The sequence below is a fragment of the Vipera berus genome (assembly GCF_964194415.1).
Source record: "Vipera berus genome assembly, chromosome: 7".
NCBI classification, from domain to species: Eukaryota; Metazoa; Chordata; class Lepidosauria; order Squamata; family Viperidae; genus Vipera; species Vipera berus.
The window spans coordinates 31,414,050-31,435,369 of record NC_138209.1 but is presented as its reverse complement, the minus strand read 5'-3'; the positions used below and the strand labels follow the sequence as shown (position 1 = coordinate 31,435,369).

Below are 21,320 nucleotides of genomic sequence, written 5' to 3'. Positions count from 1 at the left end.
ACAGAGTTTGCATTGTATTTTCCATTCGTGTCAACAGAATGTGATACTAGAATTTGCTGGGTTGTATCACCCTTCATCATGGGCAACGTTCAGAATTCTGACCTTTCCTCTCCAGAGCAAGAGGCACTTATGGAATTGATATCAAACCGCAGTTTGAAGGAACTTTTCAGTGAAAAAACACTGACTGAGTTCTGGAGCCAAGCTGCAAAACTATACTCAGAAGTTGGGGGGAAAGGCTATGAATTGCCTTCAGCTGGAATCTGACTTAATTCTGTCAGTAAACACTCTCCAGCCACGACTGCAAAGATTAATGGCAGAGAAGCAGGCACAAATTTCCCATTAAAAGTGTGGTAAATTGGTTCACTTTTTTCCTGTTTTTGTTTGGTTAATAAAGTTTTTGACACCTTGCTAAGCCACTGGTGGTACTCGAATATTGTCATGTTCTCTCCTCTGCCTCTGCGCACACACAGGGAGAGCTATGATTTTCTCCAGGCTGGGGTCTGGGCGGTGTAGCACTGGACAATGGGAGGGAGGGAGGGAGGGAAGGGATAAAAAAGGAGGGAAGGAAGGAAGAAGGAAGGGACAATGGGAGAGAGGGAGGGAAGGAGGGCACCCACCTCAGTCCCACCCACCCCTCCACCAGAGACCCATGGATTCCCCCCACACACAGGCATCCTGCAACCTGAGTGATGAGCTGCCCCCCCCCGACTTTGCTTGTCAAAAAGTTGCAAAAGGTGATCACATGACCCTGGGACACTGTGACCGTCATAGGTATGAATCAGTTGCCAAGCATCTGAATGTAAATCACATGACCCTGGGGATGCTGCAACAGTCATAAGTGTGAAAAATAGTCATTAGTCACTTTTTTCAGTGCCGTTGTAACTTCGAACAGTCACTAAGCGAATTGTTGTAAGTTGAGGACTACCTGTACTTTATCATTTTTCCCCCTCTTTTTTTGGTCACATTTTTGACACCTTGCTAGGCGACGTGGTACTTGGATAGTGCCTTATCCTAAAAGTGGTACAATGGGTGAAAAAGTTGAAAAGCTCTGCTCTAGTCCACACTTGGGAAACCATGAGACACCAGAGCGGAGGATGAACAGCTAAACAATGATTGATACGTTTGCATACATGGAATACATCTCCGCCTCTAATTCTGGCTGAATAACAGAATAACAGATTTGGAAGGGACCTTGGAGGTCATCTAGTCCAACCCCCTACTCAGGCAGGAAACCCTGTACCATTTCAGACAAATGGTTGTCCAATCTCTTCTTAAAAACTTCCAGTGTTGGAGCATTCACAACTTCTGGAGGCAAGTCATTCCACTGATTAATTGTTCTAACTTTCAGGAATTTTTTCTTAGTTCTCTAGGTTGCTCCTTTCCTTGATTAGTTTCCACCCTTTGGCTTCTTGTCCTGCTTTCAAGTGCTTACTCCCTCTTCTTTGTGGCAGCCCCTGAGATATTGGAGCACTGCTATCATGTCACCCTATAGTAGTCCTTCTTTTCCTTAAAGATTGAGCCCTGCTTCCTCTTCTCCTCCTCCTCCTCCTCCTGAAATTTCGCAACTACTTATATCTCATCGCCGTGACCGGAGATGCCGCGCTACAAAAGGCCACTTTATGACGCCCGAGGGATCCCCCGCCGTCGCTAAGTGATTCGTTGGGGCGTCGCCACCTTTCCTTCCAGCCGACAGGACCGACCTCCTCCAGGCTCATTAACACGCCCAGACGCCGCGGCTCCTCAGCTGTTGTGGCAACAGTTGCCCTGTAATGGCGGCGGCGGCAGTTACCAGCCTCTTTTCGCTGCTGGACCAGATCCGATAAGCTTGAAAGCCCCGCCCAGCGCAAAAGGGGAGGTTCGCATTCGCCTCTTTGGACCTGGCGGGCTTTCCGTGGTCTCCATGGAGGCCGACGCGCCGGTTCAAGTCATTTCAAGGGAGGTGGGAATGAAAGAAAAAGCAAAAACAAAAGGGAGGGGAATTGTACGCCTAGTTCCAAAATGACAGGAGTGGATAAATGCCGTTACCTCCTACCCGGCCCCATCTCACTTCCGGGTCTGTGGCAAGGCAACTTCCTTTTAGGATAAGAAGGAACGGCTGGTGAAGAAGGTGAAGCGAGGCTGTGGCCAGTTTTGATGGGTTTCACTGGAATGATGTAACCAGCCTGGTAACGGTTAAAGGAGGGCGGGCACCCGAGCGACGGTGGGGTGGGGAATAAGGGAATCTGCCCGGGGAGCGGGACGGTGGAGAAAATCATATGGGCTCGGTTCTGTGCAGTAATGAAAAATGATCCGTTATCAGCGTCTGGGATAAGGCACATTATGAAGGCGGAGGGGGGGGGGAGAAAACGTGTATTTTTTTTCCAGTACTAAAGCATTGTTTATTGAGGCCGCTACTGCAATATTTGGCTTGGTATACTGAGGTACTAGCTCAAACCAGATTAGAAAAGATTGATATCTGGCTCCTTAGTAATAATAAAAAATAATTTACCAGAGAGCAGATTATTGAAATCTTGGCAATGCAAGTAACTTGTGTTTTTAAAATACCATTCTGCTGTTTTGTTAAACTTTATGGCTTGTAGAGAGGGTTAGCATCCAGAATAAATGCTTAGGTAGCTGGATGCTTTGAGAAGAGGATGAAATCAAACCAAGAGCTTTACAGGCAATAGTATCTGAAATTCTTTGCTTTTCAGTAAACTTATGTATGCTGTTTGCTTAATACTTAATAAATTTACTGTAAAATCAGTTGATTAACAAAAGCTACCAGTTCAGTCTTTCTTTAAAAATAAGTGATTAGGCTGTGCAAATGCTCTAGTTAGTATATAACCAAGTTTTATAATGCTTGTTAATGCTACCTTTTCCTCTTTTCTATGTTTTTATAGAAAATGATTATAGACTTATGGAGATATTTCTATACAAATATCTTTCGATTTTGGCTAAAGTGGATCTTAAGACTGGCAACTGGAAAATGTGAATTGCAGCGTATTTGCAATGGCACAAGAAAAAATGCAAAAAGAACACTACGAATAGGTAATAAATATGTTTATACATTATTATGACAATCTTTATATTAGCCAATGACAGGCAAAAAGATGATCTGAAATCCCATGTAATTTTCATAGCTTTTTGAAAGTCCTTCAGTAGCATTTAAATAATTAGTGAGATTTGTAATAGCAAGCCAAATATCTGGTTATACATGGTACATAATCATTAAGTATTAGCTTATTTTTACATTGGATCTTTTTTCCACATAGGTTGGTACAGTAATAATTAGATTATTTATATACTTATTTACATTTCTTATTTCTAAACTGTCTATCTCCCTTAAAGAGGAGCTGCACAAATACACACACACACACACTTATCCCTTTGTGCTTTTTTCCCCTCAGACTTTCCCCCCTAACTTTTATCTCTTCTTAGTTTTCTGAATTTGGAACTATTATCCCCCTTTTTTTGTTTAATTTGAGCTATTTCTTTTTAAGTCCTACCTTCCTGTTTTCATAGGCCTATATTAGTGCTTCCTTCTCATTTTTTATATCTGATTAGCTCTATTGATGATAGTCTAACCCATTATCATATCATGCTGAAACTTTCCATATTGGTAACATGGTCATGTACAAAGACTCATGTAATGAGTAAAGGTAGCTCTCACATTATGGCAGATGTTGTTAAAATTTATTTTGGCATGTTATGCAAATGGTTTAAAAGACATAATAAACAATAAACAAACCTGTAGCTTGCTCGTCATACTTCCTGAGTATTCATTAACATGTTTTTTTCTGAGTTAAAAATATTTGCAAGGCTATCAGAATAATGTTCACTAATTTATTCTTTGGAAACATAAAATGTTATCTGGGAGTTTGTGAATAGTTTTAATAAATATAATTAACGCTTATCATTGCAGAGTATTCACTGGAATCATCGAAGCATAAGGTAGGATATATTTTGCATGTATAAAATGGATTTTCCCCTGTTTTTCTTATCAGAAAAGGACCATCAAAATTGGTTTTTAACTTGCATTTCAAAATCAGTTTCCAAAATACGTAATGTCTAAAATACTGCTTTAGCAATACAGAACATCCTCTTCCTTCAGAACATTGCATTTTGTAACATTTATTCATTTGAGAAATGTAGTCAGAGGTTTTGCCACGTTGTTGCAAAAGGGACCTGCTTGACAGGATCCCAGACCCTCTCTAAACCAAAGGTTTTTCTGCACTATTATAAAGTGTGCCTTTCTAATCTCAAGTCACTTTACTTTCTATACTTGTAAGCAGCGACACACACAATATATTTAAAACAGTTGATCAACCTTAATTATTAGTTCAGAAAAAGAGCACTGTCAAATTCAGTTATGCTGATTATGAACATGTTAGTTATAAAACTTTCAAGGAGTTCTGCAGCTGAATGCATGCTTGCCAAATCCAGCTTCTTCTTCAATTTGGTTATTTCAAGATTCTCAGCAACATTTTTTGATGAGTATCTTCCTTGTTAGTAAAGTTGTGCACTGTGTTTTGTTTTGTGTAATTTCATATTTTAAGTTGATAAGTTTTGGGAAAGTCCAGTACCATTTACAAGTAGTCCTTGGCTTACTTATATCCAGTGACCATTCAAAGTTATGGAGGTGCTGAAAAAATGGACGTACTGCTAGTTCTTCCAGTTTCAGCCTTTGTAGCATCCCATGGTCATGTAATTGTGAAACACAATTACAATGTCATAGGAAACTGCAAGCATGTGATTGCCATTTGTGTGCTCCCGGCTTCCCAGAAGCAAAGTCAATGGCAAACCTGGCAGGGAAATTCACAAATTGCTCTAGTAAGTTGCTCCCGCTTTTTCTCCCACCCACAGCCCCCTCTCCACCCTCATGCAACCTCTACCAGCCCTCTCAGGCCCTTCCTGGCCTCTTGCAAACTCACATGTGGGCTGCAGTAGCCCTCCCACAGCCTGTGCACAGCACCCCTTTACTACTTATTTGGGATTCCTATCTCTTCCAACTTAATGACCTGTACATTTTGGCAACTAGAATGGCCCAGTATTGCTATTCCTAGGCATTGCAGTCATGTGGCATTGCATTTTACAACTACAGGTAGTCTTCAACTTACAACAGTTCATTTAGTGACCATTCAAAGTTACAACAGCACTGAACATTTTCACATTTACAACTGTTGTGGCATTCCAATTAGAGGGATGGGGAAAAAGGAAAACAAATCAATAAAAGAACTACAGCAGAAAATAATTACCAACTTTGGTATAAAAATAAAAAATATAATAATCTTTTGAACTAAATTAGATGATAATGTACAATTTTTTTGAGATCAAACGAATCTAGTCACGACATTTTCTTTTCTTTCCATTTCACGCAAAAAGGCTAAGTTGTTTCCAAGTAGACATGAAGTTAGACAAAGTTTTTTCTCCAAACAAAGCAAAGTCTCTGAATTAAAATACATATCTGATTCCAATAATTCTTAGTTCTCTTACATGTGCACAGGAGCACCTTCGGGTTGGTGCTTAACAATTAAATTGTCAAAGAACTATAAGGATGTGTTAAATATATATTGGAAATGTAAACAATCAGAAGGTTTTTAGCAACATTTGATGTTTTCATTCCAATTGAAAAACTAAATAGATTATTACTGTTACATTATCTCATCCAAACAAGCTTACTTGGTAATTTTGACCCAGTCACTCTTATTTAGCTTAACATATGTTACAAGGTTTTTAGACAAAAAGAGAAAATAAAGAACTAGGCACACTGCCTTCAGCTCTTGAAGAAAACATGGGATAGAAATCAAATAAATGATTCTCAGAATGCGAAGATTTGCTTACCCTTCTACAGTATATCTGTTAAATAAACCAATATTTTTTTCATTGTTATCAAATAATTTCTTAAGCAAGGTGACAATCCTAAATGTAGAATAAACCATATTGAGTGCTATTTCTGAGCAATTATTTCAATTTAGATTCTGCTGTTTAGGTAGATTTTTTTTCAATGTATTTTTATTTTATTCAAAAATAGTTAAAATATAAAACACCCAAAAAATTAAGAAAAAAAACCAAAAAAAAACATTTTAAAAGTGCATTAAAAAAGACTTAACCAGGGGTTGGGGACCTCTGACCTAGTGAATCTACTACTTTGAAATCACATTTCTTTTATACAAGCTGAACACTTGCTTCAAACTAAAAGATGGCTGTACTATTTAAAAACCTTTTATTTGGAGTATTTGTTTTATACATAACTTAATTTATGCATATGTAATTGAACTACTTAAAATTCATGATCCTCATAATCTGTGGAAACAACTGATTAATGATGATATTCAAATATTTTCTGAAGCTTTAAATATTACTTATCAATATTTTATATATATATTTATATTGATTTTATATATATATATATATATATATATGTGTGTGTGTGTGTGTGTGTGTGTGTGTGTGTGTGTGTATAAATTTTATTTTATTTTATTTTATTTTATTTTTCTACTTTGTTTCATATAGTCCTTGCAAAATGCTTTGAACACTACTGAAGATGAAGTGGAAAAATGTGTTGCATGCATAATAGAAGAAAAGAAGATTAAAGTACAGAAAGATGCAGGGTACGTCTGTTAAAGCCTCTGCTGCAATCTCAAGAAAAATCTTAATTTAGATTAATCTTAATCTTAGATTAAATATGAAAGAAATAAGTTCACATTTAAATTTACTGTATGATGCGAGTAAGCTGGTAAATTAATATTGGCATAAATAGAGAACTGAAATTTCTTTCACTGAAAGTAATAAATTAGTTATTCTACTCAGTGGAAGATAATATCTTGTTAAATTAATGGTAATTATTATGAAATTGCAGTATAACTGAACAAGTGAGTATGTAGTCTTACACTGTGTGCACAATTATTAGGCAAGTTATACTTTGGAGGATTAATTTTATTATTGAACTACTATTATTATTTAACTACAGTGCTCTTGATCAATCCAAAATATTAATAAACCTCAAACCTGAATATTTAAGAAAGTAAAAATGACATTTTGGCTTTCTTATGAGAATATGTGTGCACAATCATTGGGCAACTATTAGTGTGCAGAATTATTATGCAACTAAATGAAAAAAAAATTTGCCCATCTCAGTCGTTTATTTGCATCTATTAAAGTGAGAATAATAAACAACTCAAAATATACAAATAAACATTTCTAACACAGATAGATAGATAGATAGATAGATAGATATAAATATAGAGATACAGAGATGATATAGCTATAGAGATAGTGTCAGAATCCATTTATATCACATTCATAAATGTATGTTTAAAACATTCCCCCCCCCCCTGGATTCTGCCATCTCCCGAGGAAGGAGGAGCGCATGTGGATTCAGCCTGCCTTAGGTTATTTCAAAGACCAAGGGAACCCTTTTGAACTGGGGGAACAAAAGGGAGGGTTAGAGAAGAAGGCATCTGGCCTGTGTCTTCATTTAAATCTGTAGAGGAAGAAGGCAATAACCATAAAGATTCGAAGTTCCTTTTTTCCCCACGAAAGGGATGACACAAAGTAAAATGATGGGGGCTGACCAAATGGGGTTGAGGGAAGGGGGGTTGAACCGGGAACCCTTTATAAAGTTTCAATTTGTAAAACAATACTAAGTCCTGTCTTGTATTTCCACAACCATGCATGTCCTAGTAAAAATTCCTTTTGGACTAGAACTGACTCCAAGAGTTTTTGTTTTCCTAAGACGTGGGTTGGGGTAGGTCCTGACAGATAGATATATAGATATAGATATATAGAGATAGATAGATAGAGATAGATAGAGATAGATAGAGATAGATAGATAGATAGATAGATAGATAGATAGATAGATAGATAGATAGATGATAGATAGATAGATAGATAGATATAGAGATATAGAGATATAGAGATATATATATCAGTGACCAATACAGCCAGTTTCTTGATCTGTTGACAATATTTTGTGCAGCAGCAACCATAACCTCCCAGACACTGTTCAGAAAGGTGTACTGTTTTCCTTTGGCATAAATCTCCCATTTAAGAAGGGTCCACAAGTTCTCAATAGGGTTTAGGTCAGGTGAGGAAGGGGACCATGTCATTATTCGTTTATCTTTGAGGCCTTTACTGGCTAGCCAAGCAGTGGAGTACTTCGATGCATGCGATGGAGCATTAACCTGCATAAAAATCACGGTCTTCTTGCAAGATGTAGACTTTTTCCTGTACCACTGCTTGAAGAAAATGTCTTCTAAAAACTGGCATAGGTTTGGGAGTTGATTTTGAATCCATCTTCAACCTGAAAAAGACCAACTAGCTCATCTTTAATAATCCCAGTCCTTACCAGTACCCCACCTCTACCTTGCTGCCGTCTGAGTCAAAGTGGAGCTCTATGCCCATTATTGATCCAGCCATGAGCTCATCCATGTGGTCCATCAAGAGTCACACTAATCAGTCCATAAAACCTTTGACAAATCTGTCTTCAGATATTTGTTGGCCCAGTCTTGCCGTTTCAACTTATGTGTCTTGTTCAGTGGTGTCAGGTTTCAGCCTTCCTTATCTTGGCCATGTCTCTGAGCATTGAATATCTTGTACTTCTGGGCACTCCAGGTAAGTTGCAATTCTGGAATATGACGACACTGGAAGATAATGGATTCCTGGTAGCTTCATGCTGGATTCTTCTCAAATCTTTGCCAGTTAATGTGTGTCTTTTTTTTGTCAACACATTTCTTGCAACCCTGTTGACTATTTGCAACAAAACGTTTAATGGTTCTGTGATCATGCCCCAATATCTTAGCATTTTCAAGAGTGCTGCATCCCTTTGAAAGATTTTAAATTTTTGACTTTTCAGAGTCAGTTAAATCTCTTTTTTGGCCCATTTTGCCTGAGGAAAAGAAGCTACCTAATAATTATACACACCTTGGTATAGGGTGTTGATCTCCTTAGGCCACACTCTCCCTCATTACACAAATACACATCACCTGTTATGCTTATATCTACTAAGCATTGAAGTTTATATAGCTTGGAAGTGGAAAATATGAAAATGATGATATGGTCAAAATTTTCACTTGACTAATAATTGTGCACACTGTATTTAGTATTATAATTTGTCAAAACTAGATAGGATATTTTAGTATATCATGGTTTCTGAACAGCCACTTGTTTGTGACTGTTAAATATAACTTCAGATTATTCCAAATTTTGATCATCCAAGGTATTTGAAAGCAGAAAATACAAGATTAGGTAATGGTAATAATTTCAGTGGTATAATATATTTTTCTATCCAGTAATTGCTTGATGACTGTGCTGCTACTTTTTACCAAATTTGCAAGTGTAGATTGAAACTATAGTAGAGATATAACATGCTTGTTGGTGTTGTGTTGTTAGTGTGTTGTTATTTCCCCCCTCACTGCCCCACCCAGTGGATAGGTGCACCACATGTAGGAGCTGTGACCCAAATCAAACTAGACATATGTGCATAAAGAGAGAACAGAAAAATTATGGGGAAGTCTTTTGTTGTTATTGTTGTTAGTTGCAAAGGCATGTCCGACCCATCGCGACTCCATGGACAACGTTCCTCCAGGCTTTCCTGTCCTCTACCATCTTCTGGAATCCATTTAAACTCACGCCTACTGCTTCAGTGACTCCATCCAGCCACCTCATTCTCTGTCGTCCCCTTCTTCTCTTGCCCTCAATCTTTCCCAGCATTAGGCTTTTCTCCAGTGAGTCCTTCCTTCTCATTAGGTGGCCAAAGTATTTGAGTTTCAGCTTCAGGATCTGGCCTTCTAAAGAGCAGTCAGGGTTGATGATCTCTAGGACTGACCTGTTTGATCGCCTTGCTTACATTTTTTAATAACACACTGTGGAGCAGTGGGCTAATGCCTCCTTAAGTAACACCAGCTGCCTGCAATTAGTGCAGGTTCGCATCCCACCAGGCTCAAGGTTGACTCAGCCTTCCATCCTTCCGAGGTAGGTAAAATGAGGACCCAGATTGTTGGGGGCAATAAGCTGACTTTGTAATAATGCCGCTTGGGGTGTGTGTGAAAGCCCTAATAAGCAGGCATATACATAGAATGAAGGCTACTGCTAAGCTTGTAAGCCGCCCTGAGTCTTCGGAGAAGGGCGGGATATAAATGGAATTTAAATAAATAAATAAATAAATAAATAAATAAATAATTATGTGGAACTTTGACTCAATAATATGGTAGGTCAGAATTGGAATACTCTAATGCCTGGCATAGTTATATATTTCACTACTGTCATAGAATATTTGGTTTTGTTAGTGCTATTTGTTTTGCAGTTGAACATTGTGTCACATTGCATCACATGTTAACTATAATTCTCTGAATTTTCAATTTATGGTAGGTTTGCTTCAAAGCTACAATCATCTTTACTCCAAATATCAGGCTACAAGAAACTCTGTTTGGCAGTGGAAGATCTCAAAAAACAAGTATATAATTCAGACAATAAAGAACATGAAGAGCAATTAATGGAGGTGAACCTTTTAGTACTTCTGTGTTACAAATTTAAATTGCTTAATTATATGACATAAAAATCATAGAATAAAATGAATTAATTTTACACAAGAGTTATTGTAAATCTCAATATTTCTTGTTAGTAATGGCAGCATGGAAGGAGTTAATAAAGGGGAAAGATTTACGGATACGGTATATTCTAGAGTCACTAATAACACAGTATCGTTTAATAAAATTGATTTACCAACTTGTCTAGAACAGATAAAAAGAAGTACTTAACATAATTATATATTGGAGTGTGTGACCATATATGGTGGTTCTGGTATAAGGACATTTTTAAATAACGAATAATTGAATCGTGGCCAGCTTCCCACAACAAAGTTGGTGTAATGGAATGTATGAACGCCCTTGGAGAAACTGGATGAGAAACTGCCTAGGGAATTGAATTGAATTGAATTGAATTTATTATTTATTATTAGACAAGAAAGGGAGAAGCTTACAGAGAATGAAACCTAGGAAGGACTCACTCTAATGCATCAAACAATTAAAAGTGAAGGCAGGAAGTTTGTTTCTTCAGACTTGCACAATTCTATTACTGTAACTTTACAGTAAAGTAAAACTAGTTCATCTTGTCTGTTTCCTATCTAGTTTACTCGGAATGGATAACAATGGGAAAGCTGGCAGGAGGTTTGCAAGTCCCAGGGGGTTTTGTGACATTTTATGAAACAATTTATTTGTGAACAAAAAAAATAGAAGTTAGTAGTTTTTCATAGTAGGAACAAAAATGTATGTCTGATAAAATGTTATCTTTACTGCAGATAGTCATCGACTTACCAGTTGGGACTAAGCAATGTGGTCATAAAATGATATCATGTGACCACATCACTTAGTAAACCAGAGTCCCAACAAACCCCATTGCATCGTTAAGCAAATTTCACCAGTTAGCCAAGGGCCACCCCAGTCAAAGCCATTCTGGGCTTAGTCGCTTCCAGTCCTGAGCCTCAGTAAGAAAAAGGACTGTCTCAACTCAGCAGTTCGCTCTTCCCCATCTCGGACGCTTTGGCTACCCTGCACCCTGCTTTGCAGGACAGTAAGCAGCCCCACATCTCGGTAGCTCTGCAGCTGCTTGCCATGTCCCAGAAATCTGCAGCTGCCCCAGTCTGGGCTAGACACAATTGACCTCGCCACCTACACTCTGAGACCTCTGCCATTCTGTGTTTCATACACCAGCTGACAATAGTGGCTGCTTTTTTATCCCCACTGTTGACAAGGTGTGCCTGGCCTGGCTGGCTAGCCATATGGGCCTGACTTTGCAGAGTGAAAAAGGACAAAAAGAAAAAAAAACACCCCAGTGTAAAGGGGCCAAGCGGTGCCAAATGCCACCTTTGCACTACACTCCTGGGCTATATGGGACTGGTTTTGTGCATAAAGGGATCGTACCATGCCAAAACATCCCTTGTCCCAGCCCTTGGGTGATGTAACAAGTGGCTTTGCCCAGTATGAAAGTTTTCTCAGCTTCCCTTACATGTATGTGCTTTCATGAACACCTTCCTCAGCTCTTTCCCATTCGGTGAAACAGTTTCCTGTATTGAAAGAATGGCATGCTGGCTGTGCCTTGTCCAGTGGGAGGAATGTGTTACAATGTATCATGGTACAATCAGCACTAACAAGATTCAATTACTTAGGTAAAAAGCTTTTTACATTCCACCCTGTTGTTATTGTTGTTAGTTGCAAAGTTGTGTCTGACCCATCGTGACCCTATGGACAACGTTCCTCCAGGCCTTCCTGTCCTCTACCATCTTCTGGAGTCCATTTAAGCTCATGCCTACTGCTTCAGTGACTCCATCCAGCCACCTCATTCTCTGTCATCCCCTTCTTCTCTTGCCCTCAATCTTTCCCAGCATTAGGCTCTTCTCCAGTGAGTCCTTCCTTCTCATTAGGTGGCCAAAGTATTTGAGTTTCAGCTTCAGGATCTGGCCTTCTAAAGAGCAGTCAGGGTTGATCTCCTCTAGGACTGACCGGTTTGATCGCCTTGCAGTCCAAGGGACTCGCAGGAGTCTTCTCCAGCACCATAGTTCAAAGGCCTCAATTCTTTGGCGCTCAGCCTTTCTTATGGTCCAGCTTTCACTGCCATACATTGCAACTGAGAAGACCATAGCCTTGACTATACGCGGAATCTAACGTGGAGGAATCGGACGGTCTTGAGCATGTTATCTGGACTGAGTTTGATCCTGTTTCCCCTGATGATGTGGACAGGATTATGGGGAAACTGAGCTCCACCACCTGTTTGTTGGACCCGTGCCCCTCCTGGCTGTTTATGCGGCCCGGGAGGAGACACGAGGCTGGTTCCAGGCAGTAATAACTGCTTCCTTGAAGGAGGGTATCTTCCCCTCCGCCTTGAAGGAGGCGGTGGTGAGGCCCCTCCTCAAAAAGCCTGCCCTGGACCTGGATGTTTTAAATAACTATCGTCCAGTCTCCAACCTTCGCTTTCTGGCGAAGGTTGTTGAGAGTGTGGTGGCGCACCAGCTTCCTCTGTTCCTGGAGGAAACTGATTATCTGGACCCATACCAATCGAGTTTCAGACCCCGGCACAGCACGGAGACGGCATTGGTCGCGCTGGTGAATGATCTCTGGCGGGCTCGGGATGGTGTTGTTTCTCTCTCCTAGTCCTATTAGACCTCTCAGCGGCTTTTGATACCATCGACCATGGTATCCTACTGCGGCGTCTCAGGGGTTTGGGAGTGGGAGGCACCGTTTTACGGTGGTTCTCCTATCTCCTGGGCCGCTCGCAGTCGGTGTTGACAGGAGGGCAGAGATCCGCCCCGAGGCCTCTCGTTTATGGAGTTCCTCAGGGGTCGGTTCTCTCCCCTCCTGTTCAACATCTATATGAAGCCGCTGGGCGAGATCAGTCATGGTTTTGGGGTGGGGTATCATCAGTATGCTGATGATACCCAACTTTTTTTTCCACCCCGAACCAACCTAGTGATGCCCTCGCCATGATGTCCCATTGCCTGAAGGCGGTCCAGGTCTGGATGGGGAGAAACAAGCTTCATCTCAATCCTGCCAAGACTGAGTGGCTATGCATACCGGCATCTCGGATTAACCAGACTATTCCATCTTTAATGATGGGGAGTGAGGTGTTATCCCTCGTTGATAGGGCTCGCAACTTGGGCGTCCTGGATTCACGGCTCAATTTTGAAGATCACATAGGATCCGTGACCAGAGGGGTTTTTGCCCAGGTTCGCCTGGTGCGCCAGTTGCGACCCTATCTGGACCGAGATTCCCTACACACAGTCACCCATGCACTCGTGACCTCCCGGTTGGACTACTGCAACACTCTCTATATGGGGCTGCCCTCGAGGACCACTCGGAGGCTTCAGCTGGTGCAGAATGCTGCTGCGTGAGTTGTGATGGGGGTTTCCCGATACTCCCATGTAACACCTCTACTCCATGAGCTACATTGGCTTCCGGTTGCCCTCCGGGTGAGATTCAAGGTGCTGGTGATGACCTATAAAGCCCTAAATGGCTTGGGTCCAGGATATTTGAGGGAACACCTACTGCCGGCATCAAGTTCCCTTCGTCCTGTGCGCTCCCACTTGGAGGGCCTTCTCAGGGTGCCGCCTGTAAAAGACTGCCGGTGGATAACACCCAGGGGGAGGGCCTTCTCAGTGGGTGCGCCTGCCCTGTGGAACCAGCTGCCCGTGGAGCTTAGGACTGTCCCCGACCTTCGGTCATTCCGCCGGGACCTGAAGACCTGGCTCTTTGAGCTTTCCGGCCCAGGCTGAGAGGTTTTTTTTTCCCCTCAGGGATCAAATTTAATTATTTTAACTGTTTTTAACTCTTCTATTGTATTGATGTTTTTAAATACTTTGTAAACCGCCCTGAGTCCTACGGGAAAAGGGCGGTATATAAATTCAATAAACTTAAACTTAAACTTTTGTTGACAGGGTGATGTCCACCCTGCATTCCACCCTGCAAGGTTCTAATAAATTGTTAATATTAATTTAAAAAAAGAGGAAAATAAGACAAATTAAAAGACAAGAAACTAACCTACAACAATATTACAATGTCCTTATTGTTGGTACCTCAAAGCCCATGTTGTGTGTCCCTCAGTTTCTGGTGTTGTCATAAGATGGATATCATATAAATTAGTTAAGTAAATATATGAACCAGGTTTTATGGTGAATGATAAAATGGTACATCAGGGACTCTTGATATGTAGGTATGGCAAACTTCTATAAGTAGACCTTATGGTAATGTTTCTATGATTGGTTTGTTTGCATGTGTGTGTTAAATGATGATTTTGCTTATTAAAGTAGACATTGCATCAGTTTTTGATACAAGTTAGAATTACTTAAAATGATCTTAGAAATTAAATTAATAGAAGCATATTTGTGCAGCTCTGGAATTTGTTAATGCCCCATGAAAAATTGAAGGCCAGAATCACAAAGCAGTGGTGTGATATCGGTTTCCAAGGTGATGACCCTAAAACAGACTTCAGAGGAATGGGAATGCTGGGATTAACTAATCTTCTGTAAGTATAAAGTATATAAGTGGACTTTTCCATGATTTAAAGTTAAAGTTTTATAGATTACATTGGCTATGTATTTACTGCTCTTAATGGAAAATATGTTATTGATTACTTGTTCAAATCAGATATGCTAATTTGTCTTCAAGGAAATGCTAATCTTAATTATTAACTCAGTTTAATATACCGTAGCGCAATTAACTGCAGTGCAATGATTACGAACAAAATTTTTATGTCTCTTTCAGATATTTTAGTAAACATTATCCTCATGAAGCCCGTCAAATCCTCGTTCGTTCAAATCATCCAAAACTTGGGTAAGTGGTATCTCAGTTAATTATTTTTTTTAGAGATGGAGGAAAACCAAGTCTGAATGTAATAGTTTATTTGTCCAGCATTAATTTCAAGGCACAGGTACCAACTGTATTAAAAGATGTATATGTGTGTGAGTATTTGTAAAAGTAAGTCACTAAGTTGTACAGTAGAAATTATTTTCTTTGTATATGCTTTAACAAAGGTATAATATACATGGCCATGTGCCCTACTCAGCAACCTGGCCACTGCAAGGATGACTCTAGGAATACCCCCAGATAATATACAAATGTGATTGAGAAGGTTTCATTCAATTAAGAAGGCAACTTTTATTCATTTGTTTGTTTATTGCAGATACTCTTATGCAATCGTTGGAATCAATTTGACAGAGATGGCTTACAGTCTGTTAACTAAAGGACTTTTAAAGAGCCACTTTTATAACTTGGTTCCTGGTGCTCCTCAGCTGAACGATTTCCATCAGTTTTACTGTGAGTATTTGCAACTGTCCTTTAAAGAGATGGCTGGCTTCTATATTTTTGGAGCAGGCTGTTCCACAATCTATTTAGAAATTAGTAGTTTTCCTTATCGCATTAAGTACCATTCAGTTTAAATTGTTAAAGAAATATTTGGGGGAAAAATATAAGACTTGTTGCAAAGTTTATTCATTCAATCAGATTTCTCCCTTGCTACAACCAGATGTCTCTCAGCTACCAACCTAGTTTAAAACCCCAAACAAGAAATAATAATAAAAATAAGGAGCAACATTAAAAAATAATGAAAAATCTTGGTATCATATACAAGCTAAGAGAATGCCTCCCAAAGTAATTCAATCTTCATCGTTTTCCAAAAACCCAGCAAGGAAGGGGCTAGACCGACCTTTGTCAGGAAATTGGTATAGCCCCAGTACCATGTAGCGTAGGTGTCAGCCCCTTTTGCACTGAAGGTTGAAGTGAAAATGCAGGTAGCCCTCAACTTACTATCACAATTGGGGGCAGAATTTCCACTGCTAAGGAAGGCGGATACTAAATAAATCCTGCTCAATTTTATAACTTTTTTTGCCATAGTTGTTAAGTAAATTATTGCAGTTGTTAAGTGAATCCACTCCCCCATTGTCTTTGATTGTTGAAAGCTGCCTGGAAAGGTCACAAATGGTGATCACATGACCTTGGGACGCTGCAACCACCGTAAGTGCATGCTGGTTGTCAAGCACCCAAATTTCGATAATGTGATGTGCTGCCCCACTCACAGAAGACATCAAACTATGAGGATGCCGTGATAGATATAAGTGTGAGGACTGATTGTAAATCTTTTTCTTCAATACCATTATAGCTTTAAATGGTTGCTAAACAATTGTTTCACAGGGACACGGTGGCTCAATGGGTTAGGACGCTGAGCTTGTCAATCAGAAGGTCGGCAGTTTGGCGGGTCGAATCCCGAGTGCCGCGTAACAGAGTGAGCGCCTGTTACTTGTCCCAGCTTCTGCCAACCTAGCAGTTCGAAAGCACGTAAAAATGCAAGTAGAAAAATAGGGACCACTACGGTGGGAAGGTAACAGCGTTCCGTGCGCCTTTGGCGTCTAGTCATGCCAGCCACATGACACGGAGACGTCCTCGGGCAAGCGCTGGCTCTTCGGCTTTGAAACGGAGATGAGCACTGGCCCCTAGAGTCGGAAACGACTAGCACGCATGTGCGGGGGTACCTTTACCTTTACCTTTAAACAATTGTTTATAATTGGAGAACTTCCTGTATTAGTTTCACAAAAAGAGGAAAATGCTCTTTAAAATTCACCGTGACTAAATTTTGGATGTATCTAAAATATTTTTTCAGTTCTAAGGATTGCATTTAGAGGAGAAAATAAAACTATAAATAATTCACTTATGCAAAACTGTAGTATGCCAAATATCTTCCATTAAAAAAGGTAGGAACATTTAGGACTCTTTAGCTTGGGGAGGAGGGGAAGTAACCAGGGAGAAGATGATCAAGAATTATATCATGTATGACGTACTGAAAGTGAACAACTTTATTTCCAATAATTGAATGGGTGTAATCCAATGATTTGCCTTATTTTGAACAGGCAAAATATAGCATTTCTTACCCCACACATAATTAATTTGTGGAATTAATTATCACGAGCTGTGTTGGTAACATGGATAGCTTTTAAAAAAAATAGATAAATTAATACAAGACAAATCTATCAAGGGCAGTTGATCCTGAGCCTCAGTTCTCTCCAATTTTGTGACAAGCCTTGGCTTGATTCACAAAGCTAGTCATATGTACTTAAGTAACTAATTTTAATAATGGACAAAATATTTTTTAAAATTTTACTTATCTCTAATATTATATCCTCACAGCAATTGGTTTTTTTTGGTCTTCACAGGTTATTTGACATACGAATTTGACAATTTTTGGTTTGAAGAGAAACCGGAGAGTATTATGTACTTCAACCAGTATAGAGAGAAGTTTCATGACAAAATCAAAAGACTGCTCCTGGATTATGATGTGGTCCTTGCCTTAAAAACTGAAAACTAGAAATGTGTGATTCTTTGAGTTCTGTACATAAATATTATGCACTTGATCGAAACTCTGGTATTCAACCAAAAATTCCATTTATTGCTCAAAGGTTTATACATCCATTATTATTTTTATAGAAAATATGCTTGGACAATCAATACTTATTTAAGACTGAACATTGTACTCGAAAGATAATTTTTTTAATATAAAGATCCTCATTGGATCATAGGACCTCATAGTTTTTCTACACTTAGTAGAAGGTGTAAAATAATTGTTGAACTTTATCATGTTGCTTAATAATAGATTCATGTCCAAATTTGATTGATACTTGATTTACAGTAAAAGATGTTATGATAGTTCATTAATGGAAAACTTCCTGTAGATTTTTTATATTGTATATCTTGTTCTTTTCAAATATGGAAGCTCTAGTGCTCTATTATGATTTGGAAAAATATATACATCAATAAGTAGTATGTTACTTGAATGAATGAAAGCTATCTTTAGTGTCCTTACTTAGTCATATTCATTAACTGTTTTATCTCCCTTTGGATGTGTATAGATAGAAACTCGCAGATTAATCTTTCATTTTAAAAATGTTATACACTACCACAAAATATAAAACTAAATAAATTTTGCCTCTATTGCCCTCAAATATCAATCTCTGTCCTCCCTCCATCTGTTTTTTCAGTTAGGAGGTCTATAATATAGAACTTAAAGTAGTTAATAGAAGATAATAATTAGTACATTTTTTCAATATACTTGTATCACTCATTGAGGACTACATATATAATTCTCAGACAATCTAGGTACTAGAATTGTACTCATGTTGAAAATCTATACAGACTTTTTAATTTTTTCCCCTAAAGTTTGTATTTGGCCTTGTTGACATTTGAAAGATGGACAGAATGATTAAGGTTGTTAAAGTGCCTTTTACTTAAAGCAGTTGAGTATCATCCCTGGAGCTGGGATTAACTGATTTTTAGATAGCTCCTAGGATGTGCCTCTGTTATAATATTTAATACTGGAATTGGGCATATTTAATCTTGCTGACTAAAATGTGTGTGCAAATTATATCACCAATCCAGAAAAAATGAATAAAAGTATTTGAAGAATATTTTAAGAAAATACGATTGTATATGACAACTTGGGCAAAATTTATTATGGATTGGGCTCTGACAAAAAAATAGGATTTATTTTTAATGTTTACAGTTATCTTGCAAATGCCCATTTTATCTCAAAAAATGGCTGAAAGAAAACATTAGATACTATGTAAAATGCATGTTGGATATATTAAAAAATGGTCTGCACTGTTCTAATGAGCTCTCATTTTATATATATAATTCTGCTTTATTATAAATCAGGAATTCCTCTTGCAAAACAGAATTAAGAAACTCATAGTTGTGTGGGAATACTGGACATATTTGTTCACGGCATATGATTGGATTGAATTCATTATTGACTGAAATGTTTTTTTAATTATAAGAAAATTTTTCATAATATAAAGATTAGGTTTATTGTAAACATCAAAACATTGGAATCCAAAAGTTCTAAGTCAATTTACCAAAATTTCAGTTAACATCTTACTGGTATTTTGCACTAGCACCCATGCTATCCTAATTATTTTATTAACCTGCTTTTAATTAGTATTATAATACAGTTGTGGTTTACACATGCTGTCTCTATAAGAGCCTTCACAAGATTATTTACTGGTTTCTTAATCAACAGTTTTATATATTTATCTTTCTCCAATGGTTATAAGTCCCAACTTCCTTAGACTAGTAATAGTGAGGGGGATTCAATACTATTTCTTTAATATTTAAGGAAAAATACCACAATTTCTAGGCTAGATTTTATAAAATACTGAATGCTGAAATGGCTATTGTGGTCTCCCAAATAGTTTATTTTTACAGATAGGCATTCAGAATTTGGCTGTCTCGTAGTCACGCTATCAATTCAGGGAAAAAAGAAAAGTTTGTCACTGATCTTTCGTAATATTTGGGCAACAGCAGAAACATTGCTATAGTTAAATATATGAATTGGTTCCCACTTTTGTGTGAAGGGCTGTAACCTGTTATAGGTAGTGCTTGGTTTACAACCACAATTGGGATTGTAATTTCCATTGCTAATAGTTTAGTCATTGAATGGGTTGCATCCAATCTTACTACTTTTTACTGCAATCATTAAGCAAATCACATGGTTACTAAGCAAATCTAGCTTCTCTCGTTGACTACGCTTGTTGGAAACCAGTTGGAAAAAAGCCACAAATGGCAATTTTGTGACTCTGGGACACTGCAACTGTCGTAAATACATGTCAATTTACATGTCGATTGCTAAGTGACCAAATCATGATGATATTTGGGTCATAAGTGCAAGGATTGATTGTAAGTCACTTTTTAAAGCACAGTTGTAACTGAATGGTCCTTAAACAAATAATTATGAGTTAAGGACTAGCATATGCTGCAACGCCATCCTAATAAAATTGAGGCTTTCGAACAATAGTTTTCTCCCTTGTAAGCGTGGGGCATATTTAGAATTTTGACAGCATGTGGTGACTATTTTCAGAAAATAGCTGAATATGGTTTATGAATGTTTAAAGGCAAAACCTCAAACAGACATTCTTTGTGAGTGCTTGGAAGCTTTCATTTTCTTAAGATCCTCATATTAATGAATAATGTTTAATAAAATATAAAGAATGTTAAAATAGGTAAAGCAGAAACCAGTGTTTAATCTATCATTAGGTTCATAATACAAAAAATGCTTATATTAAATGGAAAAAATATTAAGTAAAAATTAAAACAAGGCACAAACCTATGCCCTGTTTCACCTAGCATAATGTTTTTACCCTGCTAATAGTTATAATTGAGAATTTTCAATAAGTCTGCCAAGTCCATCTGATTGAGGGTTTCAAAAATGATTTTTGGCATAGCAGGATATCAATTATTGCTTGATATGGAGTAACAAACATCTTTCAATGTCAGCATGGAAAGAAGCTAAGCAGCTATAACATTTCTGTTTGAACAGGAGTGGAGTAAATTACAAGCAAAGACGGGCTGAATTATGTACGGAGAATGATCTATATGGAGTCAATATTGGTGATGTTAAGCTTTTATAAAAATTTAAATATGCCACTTTGATTTAAGACAATGTGATGAAATTAGGATAGTAATGATTGCAGTATGGGATATGTTGTTAAATTTCAGGCAGATTACTTTGTTCCTTCATTTTGCACAAAGCATTCTCATTACATATTTCTTAAGACTATTGTCTAAATCCATTTGGAATGATTGTCAGAGTTTGATGCTGAACTATAGTATAAGAGATTAATTTATTGCCTTTGCCATAAATAAACCAGGTAAGGTCAAGTAATGCATTTTACACAACATTGTGTATGTACAGTATTCAGGATAGGACTGCAAGACAATGCATTGGAGCAATGACAAACCTAAATCTCTTTCAATGCCCAAGTGTTCTCCATTCCCCAAAGGATAGGTATCTATTACAGTGTTTCAGGGTAT

At 38.2% G+C, this 21,320-nt stretch overlaps 1 protein-coding gene across 3 annotated transcripts; it reads left to right on the top strand.

Moving 5' to 3' along the window:
- The first annotated feature begins 1,760 nt into the window (after positions 1-1,760).
- Positions 1,761-19,117, top strand: ELMOD2 (ELMO domain containing 2). 3 transcript variants are annotated; one of them, XM_081332602.1, is made up of 9 exons: positions 1,761-1,939; positions 2,880-3,027; positions 3,902-3,930; positions 6,493-6,590; positions 10,348-10,477; positions 14,858-14,991; positions 15,231-15,299; positions 15,649-15,782; positions 17,672-19,117. In XM_081332602.1, the coding sequence occupies exons 1-9, from the start codon at positions 1,901-1,903 to the stop codon at positions 17,821-17,823; spliced, it is 933 nt and encodes a 310-aa protein (XP_081188728.1). In that variant the 5' UTR covers positions 1,761-1,900; the 3' UTR covers positions 17,824-19,117. The 3 variants fall into 3 exon arrangements, with proteins under 3 accessions (XP_081188728.1, XP_081188729.1, XP_081188730.1); XM_081332603.1 differs by lacking the exon at positions 1,761-1,939 and adding an exon at positions 1,991-2,107; XM_081332604.1 differs by lacking the exon at positions 1,761-1,939 and adding an exon at positions 2,113-2,165.
- Positions 19,118-21,320: the final 2,203 nt, after the last annotated feature.

Excerpts from the sequence above, each read along its gene's own strand:
- ELMOD2 (XM_081332602.1), top strand. The coding sequence starts at position 1,901 with ATGGAGGCCGACGCGCCGGTTCAAGTCATTTCAAGGGAG. Across the intron at positions 6,591-10,347 it reads AAAGTACAGAAAGATGCAGG|GTTTGCTTCAAAGCTACAAT; the intron begins GTACGTCTGTTA and ends AATTTATGGTAG. Across the intron at positions 15,300-15,648 it reads TCAAATCATCCAAAACTTGG|ATACTCTTATGCAATCGTTG; the intron begins GTAAGTGGTATC and ends TGTTTATTGCAG.